Genomic DNA, 20,796 nt, shown 5'->3' on the forward strand with positions numbered 1-20,796 from the left:
TCGCTCCATGTCGAAACTTACGTGCGGGTGCTGGCGCGGATGGTGGGGCCCAAGGCCATCGTGGCAGCCTCCAAAATGTATGGGAAGGTCATGGTCTTCCTGGCATTGGAGGCTGCCACTCAGGAGGTGGTGGAGAAGGGCCTTACAGTGGGGGTGGAGGAGCTGGGCGTATGGGTGGTACTGACCTCTGTCCCATCCTTCCTCCCCAGTGCTGTCCTCTTGCCTTCCCTCTCCACCCTGGGGGAAACCGTGTCCGTCATCAGCCCTCTCCCATTGGGCTGCAAGGACCCCGCCCTCCGTCACGTTCTGTCCTTCTGCCGGCTGGTGCAACTCCAACTGCCACCGGTGGCCCGTGACAGGGCAGCGCTCAAGGGCGTCCTTCCTGTTGCACTACTAGGGGGCCCATTACTGGGTCCACTACTCGATGGTGGAGGCCCGGTGCTTCCTCTGCCAGGCAATAAAGTAAGTAACGCAGTGCCTACTTGGACACTGCGTTGCCCTAACTATATTGACTGAAGCATTATGCCTCTTGTGGAGGTGGAGTTATTAGATTGGTGTAGTGGACGACTTATAATTTTATAGTATAGACACTCAGTGTAAGTTGCCTTACGTCAATCTAACTTTGTAGCGTAGACCAGGCCTCAGATTTTGGTTTAAAAGGGATTAAAATTGATTTTGCTTAAATCCAACTTCAGCTAATTTAGTTTTGGGCCTGTCTGCATCAGCAACTTGCAGTGATGTGATTTTTAAACTGCTTATGTTAAATTGGTTTCAATTCCTGTGTGGACATCTTTATTCCAGGCTAAGGCTGACATTCTGGTTAAGCTGACTAGGAGTTGGGTTAAGCTAAACAGAAATAAGCCACTCTGACACTGAAATGAGAGTATTCACACAGGATTTTCAACTAGTTTAACTAAACAGTATAATTAAGCCAGTGGAAGTTTGAAAGCGGACTTGGCCTGAAATCACCTTTAAAATCAATTTAGTTAAATTACTGCAAAAATTACTGGAAAAAAAAAAAGGAAACTGGCCTTGTTTTGGTTCAGCTTAAATGTTTTCCCAACTGGTTTAAGATGAATTGATATAAAACATATTTATATCAGTGGAAGAGCTCAGCCTTAAACTGATTTAAATTAAACTGATCCAGTTTCTTTGTGTGGGTGTAATGTGCCCTAGCGGCAGTAGACTGAACCTGTGATTATATATAGAGCTAAAAGCATGAGCCTCTCCTACATGAGCTAAAAGACCTCTGTAGCCAAACGCAGCAGCAGGCTCATTTACCTGTCTGGTTCAACTATTGGCAGGAGGGAGACAGATGGTATCCTGTGTAACGGTGGGTTATATAGAGAAGGCTTAAAAAGTGGAACCGAGAAATCTTTGATAATTTTTTTTTCATTTTAAAATGCAGATTCATTGAACCAAGAATGGGACTGGGTTCAAAAATTTTCCTGACTCAAAAAAAAAATTTTTTTTTGAGAAAAATGTTTCAAAATTGTCAAGACATTTTGTTTGGAGATTTTCGAAATGAAAAAATTGTTTTCTGGTGCAAAATAACTTTTTGTTTCAGAATTGAAGCTGATTATACTGAAAACAAAAGGTTAAAAAGAGAAAAAATGAAATATTTCAAAGCTATCACAATGAAATGTTTCAATTGACCCAAAATGGAAAAACAAGGTTTTTTTAGTTTGTGAATATTTTGGGGATTTCGTCGTCTTGTCCTCATTCAAGGTGGGGGGAAATTTTGAAAAATCTTTTGAAAATATTCACAGAATGGGCAAACGCTATTAAAAGAATTCCTAGTCCAATTCATTTCACTAGAATGAAAAGATAATTTTCTCCCAAATGCCCACACCTAAGAGTGCACACACGCATAGACACGGACAGGGTTCGCTTGCACATTCTCACTTTCACAAAGTCTTCAAACCTGGTAATAACTAGACGAATGTGACACTTTCTTGTTCCATTGTTTACTGCGAGGCACAGGGAAATGTCTGCATTGAAAGCCAGGCGGAAAACGATACCTGCAAATATTTTTTCTAACACCTAAATTTCACATAGCTGCAAAACACTGAGCAGAGGCTCACAGATTGTAAGGCCAGAAGGGACCACTGTGATCACAGAGTCTGTGATACGGCGCATGCCATGACACTGCAAAAAGAACTGACAATTTCATCTGCTAAAGCCCAAGTAAAGAGCTAGAATACAATGGAGGGCGATTCGGACCAAGTCTGAGATAATGCACCACAGACTTTAAAAATTAGGGGCCTAATGCTCTGTTATCCATGGGGAATTCTCCTCCTCTGCTTTGCACTTTGTGTCATTCTTGCACCAAGAGAGGGCACCGTGGCTGCAAAGGACCTTTCTGATTTGGCGGTATTTTACACGCGCTTTGCTCAGGCGCAAATGACAGCAGTAGTAGCCAGGCTGAGAACCAGCCTTGCTGACTCCAGTGCAAGGCCTGGCCTACACTTGGAAGTTGGGTTGGCCTGACCATGTCCGTGAGGAGTGTGATCATTTTACCAAAATGCCCTAGACGGGGGTCAGTTACCCCTGTATGATAGCACCTGGCGCTTTTCATCTGTAGATGCCACAGCACTTTATGTAACAGATCAGTATCATTTCCCCCACTTTACTGAACAGAACATAGGTCTCCGGAGGGCTTGGCTACACTTGCAGCTGTAGAGCGCTTTGGGTTAAACCAGCCTTCGTACAGCGCAGCAGGGAAAGCGCCCCAGTCTGTCCACACTGACAGCTGCCAACGCACTGGCGTGGCCACATCTGCAGGCCTTGCAGCGGCATTGGGAGCGGTGCATTATGGGCAGCTATCCCAGCGCTCAAGCGGCTGCAACGTGCTTTTCAAATGGGAAGGGGGTGGAGTGTGTTGTGTGTATGTGGGGGGAGAGCGAGCGGGTTTTTGGGGTGCTGAGAGTGCATCACCATGCTGTCTTGTAAATTCAGACCCCCCTTTCCTCCCCCGCCACTCTCACTCACTCAAAGCAAACAGTAGCTGTTCGTTTTTTTCTCGGAGCTGATAAGCAGCTGGCTGTTTGAAAGGGAGCTTTGGAAGGGCCACTTCCGCATTCCTGCCGGAGTTCACAACAAAGACAAGAGAGGCCACTTCAGTTAATGGGATTATGGGAGGTTTCCAGAGGGCAGTCAGAGCGCTGTAGTGACGCTGCAGCGTCTCACCCAATATGCAGCAAACCGTATCCCTCTCGGGGAGGTGGAGTACCAGCAGCGCCCTAGCCAAAGAGTCAGAGCGCTCTATGTGCCTTGCCAGTGTGGACGGGGAGTGAGTTAGAGGGCTCTGGGCGCTTTGTTGTGGTATAACGTGCAAGTGTAGCCAAGGCCTGAGTCCCATTCCCCAGCCCTAGTTACCAGGCTTCAGTGCTTCCCCTTACAGATAAATGCACTTACAGAGGTATCGCTTATTCCCCTTATCGTTAAAGCACTATGTGTTGACAAGGCCCAAGTGGCACGAGAATCATGCCCATCATTTGTAGTTCTCGGTGGGTGAAATTCACTCGCTTGCAGAGAGCAACACGCAGAGCAACACTCGCAGAGCTGGTCATGCCCGTAACATCTCCACTCAAATTCCCGGGCCTAGGCACCACTTCAATCTGATTGATTCAAGTGATGCATCGGCCTCGTGATTTGAGACTCACTTCTTAAAGAAACTCTGCTTCCTAAATCTCTGCGGATTACAGGCGGGGCGCAGTAATTGGATTTGCTATCCACAGGAAACAATTCACGGACCCATTCACTCTTGGCTGTAGGAGCGGGTGTATGTTTTGTTGATTAGCACGGCAGTTTTCCACACTGAAATGACCTTCTTCAGCTGAAGGTCTGGGCTCACAGCGCTGGTCAGATTCATAATGTAATTTTCTTCTTTTCCCTCTTTTTCTAAATATTCTTGAAAGGTCTCCACTATCCTGTTCATAAAAGAGAACGAGATTGTAAATGTACAGGACACTGGTTCGGAAAGGCTAAGTGCCAAGTCTGACAGGCACACCCAGTTTCTTGAGTTCTCTTTTCACACTGCTGGTCACTTCAGATGGTATAAAGTAGGGTATTTTTCTGCAGCAAGTTTTGACTTTTTGTCAAAAAATGAACCCCCCCAAATCTGAAAATAGTTTGGTTTTCAGCAACTAAAAAGTAAACATTTTCAGCTCAACACTGCTGAAAAGTGAAATGTTGATGGCTCAAATAAATGAAAAATGTCTAAAAATTTCTGGTTTTCTGAACTAAATTTTTTTGAGGAAGGCAGATGCTTTCTGAGAAAATTTACATTTAATCCAAAACTCAATTTTTCATTCAAAAAAGCCCTACGTGTAACGTTTCTAAAGCCTCAATTAGTGAATATTCAAGAGTTGTCAGACAAGAGGTAACGTTTCCTTCCATCAATTTTTAAGCAAAACAGTGTGCTCTTAAACAGCAGTGGGTGAAATTATCCAGTACTGGAGATAATTCTGGGGAAGAAAACAAGGCATTAAAGGGTTATAAGGAATAGAAGATTCCAAAACTCCAGCCCTTACCTAAAGAATGAGATTTAATATCCCTGCTGGAATTTTTATCAACAACAACGGATGTTCTTATTATCCATAGACATGCCTAATCCATTCTTAAGTCTTACAAAATTCTCAGCCTCAGTGACTTCATGTGGCAGTGAGTTCCACAAGCCATGTAAAAAACTATTTCCTATGAATTTCCTACCTTTCAATTCCACTGAACATCCCTTTGTTCTTGTGTTATGGGAGTGGAAGAACAGATGCCTCCTGATCTTCCTTCTCTAGACCAGTCAGTATTTTATAGACCATTATTCAATCTCCTCTATTCCTAGGTAACAACCTCAATCGGTTCAGTCTCTCTTCATAGTAGTTTCTCCGCAAACCTGATCATTCTCATTGCTCTTCTCTAAGCCCCTCTAGTTCTGCAGTATGGAAAGCCTGAGAATCTCTAGCCAAGCAGGTTATCCAATTCTAAAGACTTGGAGATCTAGGGAAAAAGACCTTTTATACGTGATATGATTTGACCTTTCCCTTTTAATACAGCATACGAGTAATATACCAGCAATTTTAAGAGGCTGGGTTTCTTCCCCTACATTTGCCTTGATCTTTTAACCTGCATTTAAAAGAAAAAAACAACCAAACATACCCACAAAGTCTCTTAAATCAATAGGGAATCATATCTAAAGTGGTTTGTGCCTGCTCCAAATTAAAAGTAAAAAAAAAAAAAATTTTTTTCATCTGGATCTAAATGTTCGTGCAGAGGCCCTTCCCATATTCACAGACAAGAGAAACATGTTGTTACCCCCAACTGTTTTCGTAGCTTTCCAATGTCACTGTGATCATTTCGTGCAGCTCAATGATAAAGAACTCAATATTGACAGTGGATAGCGCAGTTGTCAGCTCCTCCCGCTCCTGGGCAGCCAGCTCGTCATGGAAGCCCTTGTCTATCAGGAAGAAGGGATTCTGAAATGAGAAGCACAGTGTCAGTGGGGGCAAGTGCAGAGGTGCTGCAGGAGTGGCTGGATGCCCCATGCACAGAGCAGTTGAGGATGTACCTAATGGAAGAGTCTCCTCATTTGGCTCAGAGTAGGTGTAGCCTGGTGACTCTCTTGCTTCTACCCTATGCATAGGGGGTGCTCCTGGGGTGGGATGGAGCAGGTGGCTCTGCACATGACCTCAGGCCAGTGCTGCAGTCCCTGTAGCCAGCAAAACTTTCATAGCTTTTATTGACTAATGTCTGTCCATCCATCTCACATAATCAATATTGATACCACAATGCATTAAACACACAATATCAATAGAACATTATATTGTAGATAAATTTCTAGCAATTGCCTGAATTGTCTGTCTTTTTATAATCCTGTTCTCTTGTGCTAAGTATCCCATAACACTTTGCAAAACTGAAGTCAGCTTTGGCATTAGAAAATAAGAAACTTGCCAAACACAAAATACATTAATGTTGTGCCCAGTACAAGCTGGACCAGTACCTGGAACACTAGTATCCAAAACAAAGTAAGGGAAGACACAGAACAACAAGTTAAGGAACTGACACAAGCTGATGGGCTGGATTTTTGTGACGTATAAAGCATTTTGTAACTTGTTAACCATCCTATAAATACTATTTGCTGAAATATGTAACTGGGAGCACACCTTCTGTGTAAAGTGAATTGAACAGCAGCACAAGACAGCTTCACGGAAACGGCTATATTACAAAGCCTTTCTTCCAGTACTATGCTATTATTGTCAGTGTTGTTGTAGCCATGTTGGTCCCAGGATATTAAAGAGATGAGTGGGTGAGGTATTCTCACTGGAACAACGTATGTTGCTCAAAGAGAGACACTTTTGAGATGCACTGAGCTCTTCTTCAGGTCAGGGAAAGACCAACAGACATCTCTCTATACTCTTCCTGACTTTTAGCAATAAACCCGACTGATCTCTTGAATATACTTAATAACTAACCAAGATGTGGACAAACAATTGTCTACGCAATTTATCAACAGTATTAAGACCATCAGGTCCCATCCAGCCCAGCCTCCTGCCAAATCCGGGCCAGAGAATCTCCCCCAGAGATTCCTGCCTCTGGCACAATAACTCCTGGATGAGCTAGAGTGCAACTTTGGGAAAGGGACGACGCACCTAGATTTACAGACTCCAAGTGATGGAGCCTGACAGCAGCAGGGGAGGGACTGCACAGCAAGTGAGCAGAGAATGTTGGTCATAACTAGAGCTGGTGGGGAAATGTTGGGATATTTTCCTGCACAAAAGTTTGACTTTTAATCAGAAAACAAAACAATAACTAAAATAATTGTATCTGTGGCTTGCAGCATGACATTTGACAGTGGGATGGCCCTTGGGCCAGGCAGGTGCCATTTGCTGTGATCAAGAAACTCTGTTCAGATCTGGTGGAGTTACAAGCAATTGAAAATCACCACCCATTTCACAGTGCAGCTGGCTTTCAGAAACATGTCCAAAAGAGGAATAGGTTTTCAGCTGGAAAGTTTTCATGTTTTCTTTTTGCAGCAAAGTCAAAATTTTCTGTGGGAAAAACTTCCGTTTGTCAAAAACCCAATTTTCTGATTTAAAAACAATTGCACTGAAAGTTCAGCCTTATCACAGCCCCATCCCAGGCACTCACTGGGGTGGGTTCCTCCATTACCTGGTTCATTTGTACAAGTAGCACTGATCTCTTTGCTGACAGGATCTGCCACAGAGACAGGATGTGCTTCAGCCGGGTGTGTGGGACAACCTGGGATGAAACAACACAGACAGGGATTTACCCAGACCTTGGCACCCAGAAAGCCTTTACACCATTACTTAAATCCTCATCGCGAAAGTGAGTACATTCTATATTTGTTTCACAGTTACCTTGCTACTGCCAAAGTTTTAAAGAATGTCAAACCACTGAGCTGGTGGGAGTCACTGGCTAAGCACCTGGAACCAGAGTTTGCTGAAGAGCAAAACCAGCTTTTGACAGCTTTTTGTCGGCACAGAGAAGATATTTTCTTTGTTTCAGTTTATTCAACTAGTTCAGTTCAATGAATAGTTCATTGAGTAGAATGGCCAAGCTCTGGTTTGAAAAGTTGGGATCCTGCTGGTTATCTTGGAAAACTCATGGCGATTGGGGGAGGTCCTGGAGGACTGGAGAAAGGCTAATGTAGTACCCAGCTTTAAAAATTAGAAGGAGGAGGATCAGGGGAACTACAGGCCAGTCAGCCTCACCTCAGTCTCTGGAAAAATCATGGAGCAGGTCCTCAAGGAATCAATTCTGAAGAGGAGAGGAAAGTGATCTGGAACAGTCAGCATGGATTCACCAAGGGCAAGTCATGCCTGACTAATCTAATTGCCTTCTATGATGAGATAACTGGCTCTGTGGATGAGGGGAAAGAAGTGGATGTGTTGTTCCTTGACTTTAGCAAAGCTTTTGACATAGGCTCCCACAGTATTCTTGCCAGCAAGTTAAAGAAGTATGGGCTGGATGAATGGACTATAAGGTAGATAGAAAGCTGGCTAGATTGTCAGGCTCAACGGGTAGTGATCAATGGCTCCATGTCTAGTTGGCAGCCGGTATCAAGTGGAGTGCCCCAAGGGTTGTCCTTGGGCCGGTTTTGTTCAATATCTTCATAAATGATCTGGAGGATGGTGTGGATTGCATCCTCAGCAAGTTTGCAGATGACACTCAACTGGGAGGAGTGGTAGATACGCTGGAGGGTAGGGATAGGATACAGAGGGACCTCGACAAATTAGAGGATTGGGCCAAAAGAAATCTGATGAGGTTCAACAAGGACAAGTGCAGAGTCCTGCACTTAGGACGGAAGAACCCAATGCACAGCTACAGACTAGGGACCGAATGGCTAGGCAGCAGTTCTGCGGAAAAGGACCTAGGGGTGACAGTGGACGAGAAGCTGGATATGAGTCAGCAGTGTGCCCTTGTTGCCAAGAATGCCAATGGCATTTTGGGATGTATAAGTACGGGCATAGCGAGCAGATCGAGGGACGTGATCGTTCCCCTCTATTCGACATTGGTGAGGCCTCATCTGGAGTACTGTGTCCAGTTTTGGGCCCCACACTTCAAGAAGGATGTGGATAAATTGGAGAGAGTCCAGCGAAGGGCAACAAAAATGATTAGGGGACTGGAACACATGAGTTATGAGGAGAGGCTGAGAGAGCTGGGATTGTTTAGCCTGCAGAAGAGAAGAATGAGGGGGGATTTGATAGCTGCTTTCAACTACCTGAAAGGGGGTTCCAAAGAGGATGGCTCTAGACTGTTCTCAATGGTAGCAGATGGCAGAACGAGGAGTAATGGTCTCAAGTTGCAGTGGGGGAGGTTTAGATTGGATATTAGGAAAAACTTTTTCACTAAGAGGGTGGTGAAACACTGGAATGCGTTACCTAGGGAGGTGGTAGAATCTCCTTCCTTAGAGGTTTTTAAGGTCAGGCTTGACAAAGCCCTGGCTGGGATGATTTAACTGGGAATTGGTCCTGCTTTGAGCAGGGGGTTGGACTAGATGACCTTCTGGGGTCCCTTCCAACCCTGATATTCTATGATTCTATGGTACCTGGCAGGCATTTTCAGAAACTGTGCCCATGTGGATTATTCATTAGTATTATTTATTTGTATAGCAATAGTGTCAAAAGGCACCGGTCACCATGTGCTGGGTTGTAACAAAGAGACAATGCATGTCTGCAAACGAATGCAAGGTAATCTTTTCAGAAGTGTCTAAATGATTTGGGAGCCTCCCATTCTGACCTGGGGCTATGGAGGAGCTGAAGAACCTGGGGAGGTAGGAGTCAGCTGAATTCCTGCAGATTGTTTCAGTTTAATCAAGTCGGCATTTTCTGACAGAAAAATCTACTCTACTCTAGAATTTATACAGTAGGGTTGGTCAGAGAACGGGTTTTCTTCCACAGAACATTTCAATGAAATGTTTTGTGGAAAATTTCAACCTTTCCTTAGAAACCTGAAAATTGATGTTTTTGTTTCCATTTTTGGGGGAAACTCAAAAGTTTTCATTTTTCTTTTTTGATGGAAAGTTGAAATTTTCCACAGAAAGCAAAAATATTCATTTAGTCAAAACCACAATTTTTTGCTCAAACAATAGTTTTGGAAAGAAACTGTACTCTATATTCATATATTCAGAATGTATAGTAGAAAGCATGAAAACAAAGAATATTTATTATAAAGAGCTTCGTTTTCATTGCTGTGAATTCAAACCAAAGTTAATCTCTTACTGGTAAGTCTCTGAACTGCTTTGCATTAGCCTCCATCTTCAGGTCATTTCTGACATACTCAGTCAGGAGCCGCTCTGGGTCCCCTCCAGTCACGGCCAGGAACTCTGCAGCCACTTTCAGGGTGGAGAGTGCTCTGGAAATGTCGTTCACTGAACTGGCCTCTTCCATAATGCGTTTCATTAGACTCATGCTCAGGGGTTCCTATGGATAGCAACAGGAGATGAAAGGCTGTCTGTAGGATTTCCACATCCAATTTCCATTACAATCAATAGCATCCAAATCCCCTAAGCAACTTTGAAAAACTCAGCCTTAAGTGTTTCCACACTGGCCTTATATGGTCTACGGGATTGTATACAATGTGTGAAGAACCTATGAGGAATTTTGTTAGAGATGCCATATATAAGACAAATGAATATTAAATTAATAGATTCTATGGCCAGAAGTGACTGCTGTGATGGTCTACTGAGTCTGACCTCCTGTGTAACACAAGCCACAGAACTTCCCCAAAATAATTTCTGTTTGAAGTACAGGTCTTTTAGAAAAGCATCCAATCTTGATTTAAAAATTGCTAGTGAGAGTGAATCCACCACAGCCCTCAGTAAATTATTCCAATGGCTAATTACTCTCACTGTTAAAAATGTTACTTCATTTCCTGTCTAACTTCAACTTCCAGCCACAAGATCACAGTTTACCTTTGTCTACTAGATTGAAAAGCCCTTTATTATCAAGTATTTGTTCCCCATGTTGGTACTTAGACTGTGATCAAGTCACCTCATCGTTAAGATGTGTTAATAATGCCGTGTTAATAATACACAAATACTTTCATGACGTATTTTATCTCATTCTGATAGTTAAGATTGTAAAGTTAGGTGACCCTCTAAGCAAAACTCCTATAGAATGTAAGTGCTATACGTTTGATGATTTTGCTATATAATTCAAGTGAGAATTCTATTCCTGCTTGGCATTCTAGGGGAAGGTGACAAAAACTATAGAAAGGATAGGAGTACTTGTGGCACCTTAGAGACTAACAAATTTATTTGAGCATAAGCTTTCGTGAGCTACAGCTCACTTCATCGGATGCATTCAGTGGAAAAAGGATATAATTCTCTATGAAACTGGAAAGATTTAGAGACCAGTTTCTATGGAATCACACTACAGAGACCTTTGGTTTCATCAGTACTAAATTCTATGGGACTTTACCAGAAGGGAACATGGGTATTGCCAGACGGGATCAATGCCAGGTCCGTCTAGTACAGTCACCTGTCTCTGACAACACGCAATAGCAGATGCCACAGAGGAAGGCATAGGAAATGCCCTCCCGCCCCAGATGGAAAATAATCTGCTCCCATGCTAGACCCCATCTGATCTCTGATAGTAAGAGACCGGCTCACACCCTAGAGTGGGAGGTTTAAAAATTTTTGTCATCACTAATTATTGCTAACTGTGGATATTTCTGTGATCTACAGAAATGTCCAATCATTTCTTGCTAACTTCTTGGCCTCAGTGACTTCTTGTGGCAATGAGTTCCACAGAATAGCCACATATTGTGTGGAAAAGTATGTCCTTTGATCAGTTTTAAATTTGCCACCTTTTAATTTAATTGAAAATCCTGTTTTTCCTGTGTCATGAGACAGGGAGAACAAACAGCCCTCAAGTCACCCTTCTCTAAATAATTATTTTATAATGGGAATTCTTTCAAAATGTGTTTGAACCAATAATGAGAGCATTACATCAGCGTAATTCAGGAGTAAAATCAGGGCAGTCAATGGAATAAAACTGTTGTGTAGCTGGCATACGAGGGAAGAGAACCAGCCCCCCTGACTCCAAGTGGCCAAGGAACTGTACAAAAATGTGCTTCTTAGTGGCTAAAGCTAGACCTTGATGGGCCACTTGGCTCATCATAGGCCTGATTCTGGCCTACTCTACGGCCGCTTTGTGCTGCTCCAATGTCTCAAGCTGAGCACTCAAATCCTGGAGGCACCCAGAAATGACTGGAGTGTTTAGAGAATGGTGCCCTTAATGGATGAGTGGACATACTGTAGGTTTGGGATATTTACTCAACCTTCTGACCCTATAGTGGCTATGAAAGCTATTTACAGTGGGGGAAAGAGAGAGGATTATCTGAGTCTGAAGCTGCGGGAAAACCCAGGGTTGTTTTTGATCTCACCTGGCGCGGTTGTTCTTTAACGTTATCTTTCGTGGAGTACAGAGTCTTCACATTGTTCAGCGTAATGGACGGAGTTGTCTGAAAATGAAAATGTTAGTGATTAATAACTGGTTTATGAAGTACAGCATTGTTCAGTACAGAAAAAAACCTGAAGCACACTCCAAGGGTTAAAGCATAATTTTCAAAATGCACCTAAGGGATTTAGGAGCCTATAGCCCATTTTGAAAAGTGTCTTAGGCTCTTAAGGCTGGATTTTTAAAAGTGCCCAATGTGATTTTAAAAAATCATCTATTGAAATCAATGGGAGTTCAGGCTAAAGTGTTCAGAATTGCCTAAGTGATTTTGGAATGTAAGAACCATTTTCAAAGATGATTTAGTCACTTGGGTGCCCAAATCCCATTGTTTTGCCGTGGGACTTAGGCATCTAACCTGCTCAGGTGCTTTTGAAAATTCCAATAGGCCCCTAGATGCCTAAATAATTTCAAAAAAGGAGGAGTCCGGTGGCACCTTAAAGACTAACAGATTTATTTGGGCATAAGCTTTCATGGGTAAAAAATCTAAAGAAAAACCTTGCATCTGAAGAAGTGGGTTTTTTACCCACGAAAGTTTATGTCCAAATAAATCTGTCTTTAAGATGCCACTGGACTACTCGTTGTTTCTGTGGATACAGACTAACACAGCTACCCCTCTGATAAATAATTTAAAAAATCTGGCCCCTAGGAGCCCAAGTCTCATTGCAAGTCAATGGGATTTAGACTCCTAAGCAGACCTGGGAGGGAAATGGTTTTGCTATCCTGAGAGAATTTGAGAGTTCAAAAACTTCTCTCTTACAAATTGATATGGGAACTCAAAATCTTGAAAATTTTCACAAACAGAAAAATGTTTTGGTTTGGGTCAATTGAAATGTTTTGTTTTGATAATTTCAAAAATGTTTAATTTTGATTTTGACTTTTTACTTTTATTTTTAAAATTTAAACTAATAAATAACTCTAATTTCAAAACACACAATTGTTTCAAACCAGAAATCAAATGAGGAAATGAGATGTTTTGATATTTTCAAAACATTTCTCCAATTTTCTTTTTTATTTAAACGAACAATTTGTCAAAATCAGCATGTTCCCATGGGAAGTTTTGGTCCTGATGAATTGGCATTTTCCAACAACAACAAAACTGCGTCAGCAAATTCCCAACCAGCTCTGCTCCTATGTCCCTTGTGAAAATGGGTCCTAGGCTCCTAAGTCACTTAGGCATGTTTGAATATTTTAACCTAAGTCTAAACACAGTGGGGCTGATTTGCCAATGCACTACCCCCAATTTACATCAATGTAACCCCACTGCAATCAATGGAGCTAAACAGGTGTAAATCTGGAAAAGGCCATAGTGGATCAGGTCTTTCACCGGTCATCACCATTCTACCTATGCGTTCTGAATTGTTTGTGGTTTGCACCCATTTTGTTCAGGTGTGAATGACTCCACACAGGTGCCAGGCAGCAGAGCAGCAAGCACTGAGAGTAAAATCCTGGCTGCACTGAAGTCTATGGCAAAGCACCGCCTCCATGATTTCATCCTGAACTCACCTGGGCTTTCACGACAGGCTTCCCGCTGATGAATCGGTGAATCGCTTGCCCCTGCAGAGTCAGAAAGTTATAGTGGGTGGTCTTGGTTCCATCTTCCTCGAGCACATACTGGAAGTTCAACAGCGCCATGGTGATCAAGTCGCTCTCAGTAACACTTAACACAGAGGCGTGCTTCACCTCTTCCGCTGAAACAGACCTGGAGAAAAGGGAAGAATAACATGAGGGGTCTTCTTCTTTACTGCCAAAAAAAATCTAAGATGGAACAAGCCCTGGTGGGCCATTTAGCACATCTCTCCAGCCTTACGCTCAGTTGCCAACTCTTGGGAGTCTCATGCTATTTGTGGTTCCAGCTCCTGGAGTCATGGGAGAAAAGCAACTCCCATTTTAAAAAAAGGCACGTTTCCCACTCTGGTAGCTGCAGGGAAAAGCTTGAAATCTTGACCCTGAGAGGAAAATAAAAGCACCTCCATCTTTATTATTGTTGACCCTTTGACCCAAGAAATTAGCCAGCATTTAGGGCCTTGTGGGATTGTTTCCATTAAGAGGAGAAATGGATGATACAGGTCAGGTATTTCTTTGGTGCAACCCTATTTATTTACAGAATGCACATGAAGTCCTGGTTCCCTGAACACAGCAGAAACATACAAGCAGGAGGCAGGTCCCTGGCTCACCATTTCCAGTCTGGAGGCTCTCTGTCTCTGCCATGTCTCTGGACCATGCTCACCACCACTTCTCTCGTTTTCTGCTGGCTTTTTTTCCCCTGTCTTTCTTCTTCTCACACATACACACAGTGTGAGAAACAATCCACTAGCCTTTTACATTTGCAGTCAGTCTCAGGGAAACCCCTCATCCAACATGGCTTACTCTCTGATTGGCCTTAGAATCATAGAATCATAGAATATCAGGGTTGGAAGGGACCTCAGGAAGTCATCTAGTCCAACCCCCTGCTCAAAAGCAGGACCCATACCCAATTAAATCATCCCAGCCAGGGCTTTGTCAAGCCTGACCTTAAAAACTTCTAAGGAAGGAGATTCCACCACCTCCCTAGGCAACGCATTCCAGTGTTTCACCACCCTCCTAGTGAAAAAGTTTTTCCTAATATCCAACCTAAACCTCCCCCACTGCAACTTGAGACCATTACTCCTTGTCCTGTCCTCTTCCACCACTGAGAATAGTCTAGAACCATCCTCTCTGGAACTACCTCTCAGGTAGTTGAAAGCAGCTATCAAATCCCCCCTCATTCTTCTCTTCTGCAGACTAAACAATCCCAGTTCCCTCGGCCTCTCCTCATAACTCATGTGTTCCAGTCCCCTAATCATTTTTGTTGCCCTTCGCTGGACTCTCTCCAATTTATCCACATCCTTCTTGAAGTGTGGGGCCCAAAACTGGACACAGTACTCCAGATGAGGCCTCACCAATGTCGAATAGAGGGGGACGATCACGTCCCTCGATCTGCTCGCTATGCCCCTACTTATACATCCCAAAATGCCACTGGCCTTCTTGGGAACAAGGGCACACTGCTGGCTCATATCCAGCTTCTCGTCCACTGTCACCCCTAGGTCCTTTTCCGCAGAACTGCTGCCTAGCCATTCGTTCCCTAGTCTGTAGCTGTGCATTGGGTTCTTCCGTCCTAAGTGCAGGACCCTGCACTTATCCTTATTGAACCTCATCAGATTTCTTTTGGCCCAATCCTCCAATTTGTCTAGGTCCCTCTGTATCCTATCCCTGCCCTCCAGCGTATCTACCACTCCTCCCAGTTTAGTATCATCCGCAAATTTGCTGAGAGTGCAATCCACACCATCCTCCAGATCATTTATGAAGATATTGAACAAAACCGGCCCCAGGACCGTCCCCTGGGGCACTCCACTTGACACCGGCTGCCACCTAGACATGTGGCCTAGTGCCTGGGGTGGTGTCTTCTATTGTTTCCATGTATCATTATACACAGGGGTAGTAAACCGCTCCTTCCATTCAGCCTGAAATAAAGGTGCTCCCTACAGTCATCAGCTTTAAGGAAGTCTGTGATTGTCTGTAGATCAAAGATCTGCTTGATGGCACCTTCTAGCATAACAGTATTTTAAAAAAATCTTGTGACTTTTGAGGAATCTTGTGATTTCTGGGGGGTGGACTCATGTTCTTTTTCATGCTTGGCAGAGCTGCTGACAGTGAGCCAAACGCTACTCTCCGTCACATCAGCGCAGTAGCTCCACGGGAGTCGGTGGAGGAAGAGCCCAAAGCTGCTCTTAATGATGCACTGCTAGGCTGATGTTCTTGCCACGTGCGGAAACAGCACTGGCTGGCTGTGTCGCTTGCTGAGTGAAAAAAGCCCTTGGCTTATATTAATACCTGTACACAGAGAAAATCACCGGTACTAAAGGGCTCTTTAATCTAGCAGGGAACAAAAACCAATGGCTAGAAGCTGAAGCCTGAGAAATTCAAATTGGAAATAAGGCACCAACTGTTGACAGTGAAGGTGACTAACCCTGGGATAAACTGCCAAGGGAAGTGGGGGATTTTCCATCCCTTGGTGGCTTCCAGTCCAGATGGGATGCCTTTCTGAAAGATACTTTAGCCAAACACAAATTGTTGGTCTTAGAGCTTGTAACTGGCTGATACTAATGGCCTGTGCTATACAGGAACTCAGACTAGATGATCCAAGAGTCCCTTCTGTCTTTAAACTCTGAACATGAACCTTCGCGACGTTTACCCTGACAGCACAACACCCCGTCAGTTTGGCCAACCCCACACATGCTGGGCTCCAACAATCATGCAGCTGGCTTAAGATTTAAAGACTATTATGTTCTGAGGCATTTCTATTCACCTCCTGGAGTTGGCAGACTTGGGGACCACATTTCCAGGCTTTTCCCCACAGCCACAAAGGCCAGAAATGGACAGGGAAGCGAGACTGGCAGTAAAACAGGGTGAGTTGGCAGCACAGTCATCCAGAGAGATGAGACAAGGGGAAAGCAAAGAGAGACTATGCAATCTCCAGCACTGAGCACCTTCGCTGTGTGAGCTAAAGGATCAAAGGTCAGCTTTACAACGGTCTTTGGGCACCTACAGATGCAGATAATAAGAAGTAATAACCTCTAGCTCTTAGAACTAAGTACCATTATCCCCATTTTACAGTTAGGAAGACTGAGGCACAGAGGAAGGCAATGGACTCACCCAACATGCCCCAGCAGAGCCAGGATTAGAACCCAGGTCTTCTGTGTCCACTAGCCTATAGTACCTCCCATTGCAACTATTGAAAACAATGGGAGTTTGGAGCCTAATCTGCCTTGGCACTTTGGAAAAATCCCACGAGGTGCCTCTTTGCACCTTCAGGTGCCTAAACACCGTTGTAAATCCCTAAGAATATGGCCCTAAGAGTTTCAACCTGCCCTGTTAAAGCCAGTGGAAGTTTTGCTCTTGTGGTTGTACCAGCTGAACTGAAATCAAGCGCTCCTTGAGCTGAAATCGGTTTTAAAAAATCAATGTAGTCGCACTGGTGCAAACCCCTGTGTGGATGCTCTTATATCCGTTTGCAGCTGTAGTATATCGGTTGAGCTAGCGTGTTCTACCAATAGATTTTGTACCAGTTTAACTATTTTTTGGGTTGTGCGAGATTTTTTTTTTTGCTAAATAGATTAATTGGTTCAACCCCTAGCCGGGTGCAGCTGCACTGGTATAAAGACGCTTACACTACTATAACTTGGAGTCCAGTGGCACCTTAAAGACTAACAGATTTATTTGGGCATAAGTTTATACCCAAATCAATCTGTTAGTCTTTAAGGTGCCACTGGACTCCTCCTTGTTTTTGTGGATACAGATTAACATGGCTACCCCTCTGATACCTGTCACCACTATAACTTATTACCCCAAATTTATGGGAAAACTACACTGCTGTCAACATCTTCATACTGGTACAGCTGCGATCACACTCTGGATTATATGCCGCTGAATGTCTGTGGCATGCCCAGGTTGGCTGTAAAAAGGCAGTTCCCTGTTGGGACCATAAGTATCTTGCTGTGCTCCTCAGTCCGTCCTTATAGTAACATGACAAGTTACCCTGGGGTCAGAATGGAGTCATCCCTTGATTGCTGTAGGGTCAGGGTTGGATTCGGATCTCAGCTACCCTAAGGTAAGTCTGGGACCAGGGTGCTGGGTGCTGAAAGCTATTGGACAAACCTGTAAACCCTGTATAGAATGGAAACCACTTTAAGCCAAAAGAAAAGGAGTACTTGTGGCACCTTAGAGACTAACCAATTTATTTGAGCATGAGCTTTCGTGAGCTACAGCTCACTTTTGTAGCTCACGAAAGCTCATGCTCAAATAAATTGGTTAGTCTCTAAGGTGCAAATTGGTTAGTCTCTAAGGTGCCACAAGTACTCCTTTTCTTTTTGCGAATACAGACTAACCCGGCTGTTACTCTGAAACCTGTCACTTTAAGCCAGGGGTGCTACAGGACCCCCTGCACCCCTAGTTCCAGCACCCCTGTCTGGGACACTAAAATAAGACCAAATCAACTTTACACGCCACCTGAGCACACCTTGGTACAGCTTCACCCTAACTGCCTCATTGCACAAGGTCGCAAGAGTTATGTTTTCTTCTTGGAGAAGTCTGGCCTGGCTCTCACACAGATGGCTGAAATGAGATGAGACTCAGGATCTATGTTTTAAGCTGAATAGTTGATTTATGGGTAACTAAAGTTACCTAGTCAGAGTGGTTCACCTCTAGGGGCGAGGATTGAAAGATACCTTTGCTTTTCCTTAGTGAGTTGAGCAGCGGTGTCAATGCAGCTGTTCTGGAGCTGTATTAAGAACCTCGTAACAATGGAAGTTATGGATGGAGTGGTTGGCAGGAGGTCCAGTATGGCAGTGTCAGCGTTGATCTCCTTGCACCACAGTTCCTCAGGGATATTGATTTCTGTAACAAAGCAAAGAATCTTTCACACTGTGTGCACGGAATCACAGGAACCAGGGGATCAAGTGGCAGGGGAGAAAGAAAATGGTTTTCACAAAATTATTCTCCACATTTTCCATGCCGTCTTTTTGTCAAAATTTCAAACTGAATCTAAATAAATAAACAAAATTCAACCAACTGGCTGGAAAAAAACCCAGCAAGTGTTTTATGAAAAAATAAGTTGTGAAAAACTTGCAACAGTTAGAAAAAAATTAAAAGTCACCCCCACTTCTAGCTAGCAATTTCCATATGCAAAAATGCTCAGTTAGCTTACACAACTGGGCAACCTGACTATCACTGCCCTTTCAGTACGCAGCTCCCTTCCTCACCAACCCTGCAAAGATTTACATCCATGCTGAGCTTTAGACATTTCGAGTAGCCCCAGTGAAGTCAGTGGAACCACTCAGAGTATGTTAAGGATGTTCATGTCTTTGCAGGATAGGGGGTAATTTGGGACCAGCTGCGTGTCAGGGAATACTTGGTAATTACTCTGGAGTAGACTCATACTCAGCTTCACAACTGAATCGTTTGTTTGTTACATGATAGAAAAATATCTAGAAAGTAGAGTAAGGAAAGTAAAGTAGAGTAAAGGAAAGTAAAATACCATGAAAGTCAAAATACCTGAGCTTCTGAGGCTTGATCTTATATTGCTCCAGACTTTCCGAACAGTTTGTATGGCTCTTTTGAAAGTCAAACGCTGATCATCTGAAGTTGGAAGAGAACATGGCATTTATCAACATATGTTTTCCAGGAAAAAGAAACAGTTTCCCTCTTGCAAAAATACTTCTCATAGTAAAAAGACTAATTGAAATGTTAACATACCTTGCAACATTAAAAAAGATTTACCAACAGGTATGAGGTAACATTTTGAAAAGTGCCTATGTTTTTTGGGAGCCTGACATTGATTTTTGAGAGATTTAGGCACTGAAGGCTAGATCCACAAAGGGATTTAGGCACCTAATTGTCATTTTGTGCACCTGAAGCCAAAATTTAGATATTTAAAATCACCACTCAGCTGCCACTTAACTCTGCAGTTGCTTAAACTCCCACTGGTAAAGTCCGCTAGGTGCCTAAATGTCTGCTAGGCGGCATGTACACAACCTTCAAAATCCTGACGCCACCCAAGCCCCAGCAGGGTTCATGGGAGGTCACCGATCCACTCGGCACTGCGGAGGCCTCAGCTGGATACTGTGTCCAGTTCTGGGCACCACACATGAGCGAAGATGTGGACAAACTGGAGCGAGTCCAGAGGGGAGCAACAGAAATGATAAAAGGTTTAGAGAACCTGACCTAGGAGGAACCTGGGCATGTTTAGACATGAGAAAAGAAGACTGAAGGGGGGGACCCGATAACAGTCTCCAGATATGTTAGGGGCCGTTATAAAGAGGACAGAGATCGAGTGTTCTCCATGAAGACAGGACAAGAAGTAATGGGTTTAATCTGCAGCAAGGGAGATTTAGGTTACACATTCCATACATTCTGGAATAGGCTTCCAAGGGAGGTTGTAAAATCTCCATTATTGGGGTGGGGTTTTTTTAGGAACATGCTGGACAAACACCTGTCAGAAATAATCTAGGTTTACTCGATCCTGGACTTGACGACGTCTCGAGGTCCCTTCCAGCCCTACATTTCTATGAGTCTATGAACTAGACATCTCTCCACCTATCTCATCTGCAGAAGCCCAACCCAGTAAGCATTCTCAGAGGCCTGCTTTCAAGACAGAGCTGAGACAGAAGAGGTAGTGATGGTGCCCTTGTATCAGTGGTTAGAGCACTCTCCCTGGAAAACCCCCATCTATCTTACTTAGAGCTGGGACTAGAACCCAGGGTCCCTAGGATTGCAAGTGAGTGACCTAACCACTGGACTATTGGGTATTCTGGGCTAGCATCCTCTCAATCTCTCCTGTTGAACCTGCTTCACTTTGTATAAACTACTTAAATATTAGCTGGAGCAGGGGGACTGGAGCCGGGCTCTCCCAGGTGGGTAACCTAATCACCAGGCTACAAAGCCGTTCTCTCTCTGGCCCAATCAGGGTAAGTATTAAGCTGTGGATTCCCTTAAGCAGCCTGGTGTGTAGCTGTCAGGCATTGCAATGCTGACTTTAAGTCCCCTTTGCGGATCTAGCCCTGAGAAGATCAAGGCCAGGTCTACACTTGGAGCACTTTGCCGGCGTGGCTATACCAGTATCCTGTTCCAGCAAAGCGCTCCTAGTGTGGACACCGCGTACAGCAGCCAAAGCACTTTTGCCGGTTTGGCTTATTCCTGCCTCCCTGAGCAAAATAAGTGGTCCTGGCAAAAGCACAGTGCAGCTGGTAGAACTGTCTCTGCACTAGGAGCTTTTGCCATCAAGCTCCATCAATCACAAAATTGC

The 20,796-nt window shown here is 43.9% G+C and overlaps 1 protein-coding gene across 5 annotated transcripts in view; it reads right to left on the bottom strand.

Annotated features, from left to right (window-relative positions):
- Positions 1-1,951: 1,951 nt before the first annotated feature.
- Positions 1,952-20,796, bottom strand: part of LOC140913636 (E3 ubiquitin-protein ligase rnf213-alpha-like) — a 175,631-nt gene continuing 156,786 nt past the window's right edge. For all 5 annotated transcript variants that reach the window (XM_073350365.1, XM_073350364.1, XM_073350366.1 and 2 more), the window contains 8 exons: positions 19,047-19,130; positions 18,221-18,389; positions 13,482-13,677; positions 11,905-11,982; positions 9,738-9,938; positions 7,165-7,254; positions 5,311-5,471; positions 1,952-3,932 (listed from right to left, as the gene is read on the bottom strand). In XM_073350365.1, coding sequence (XP_073206466.1) covers positions 3,761-3,932; positions 5,311-5,471; positions 7,165-7,254; positions 9,738-9,938; positions 11,905-11,982; positions 13,482-13,677; positions 18,221-18,389; positions 19,047-19,130 — 1,151 coding nt within the window. In that variant the 3' untranslated portion in view covers positions 1,952-3,760. The remainder of the gene's footprint in view (positions 3,933-5,310; positions 5,472-7,164; positions 7,255-9,737; positions 9,939-11,904; positions 11,983-13,481; positions 13,678-18,220; positions 18,390-19,046; positions 19,131-20,796) is intronic.

This window comes from Lepidochelys kempii, chromosome 6, assembly GCF_965140265.1.
Source record: "Lepidochelys kempii isolate rLepKem1 chromosome 6, rLepKem1.hap2, whole genome shotgun sequence".
NCBI classification, from domain to species: domain Eukaryota; kingdom Metazoa; phylum Chordata; order Testudines; family Cheloniidae; genus Lepidochelys; species Lepidochelys kempii.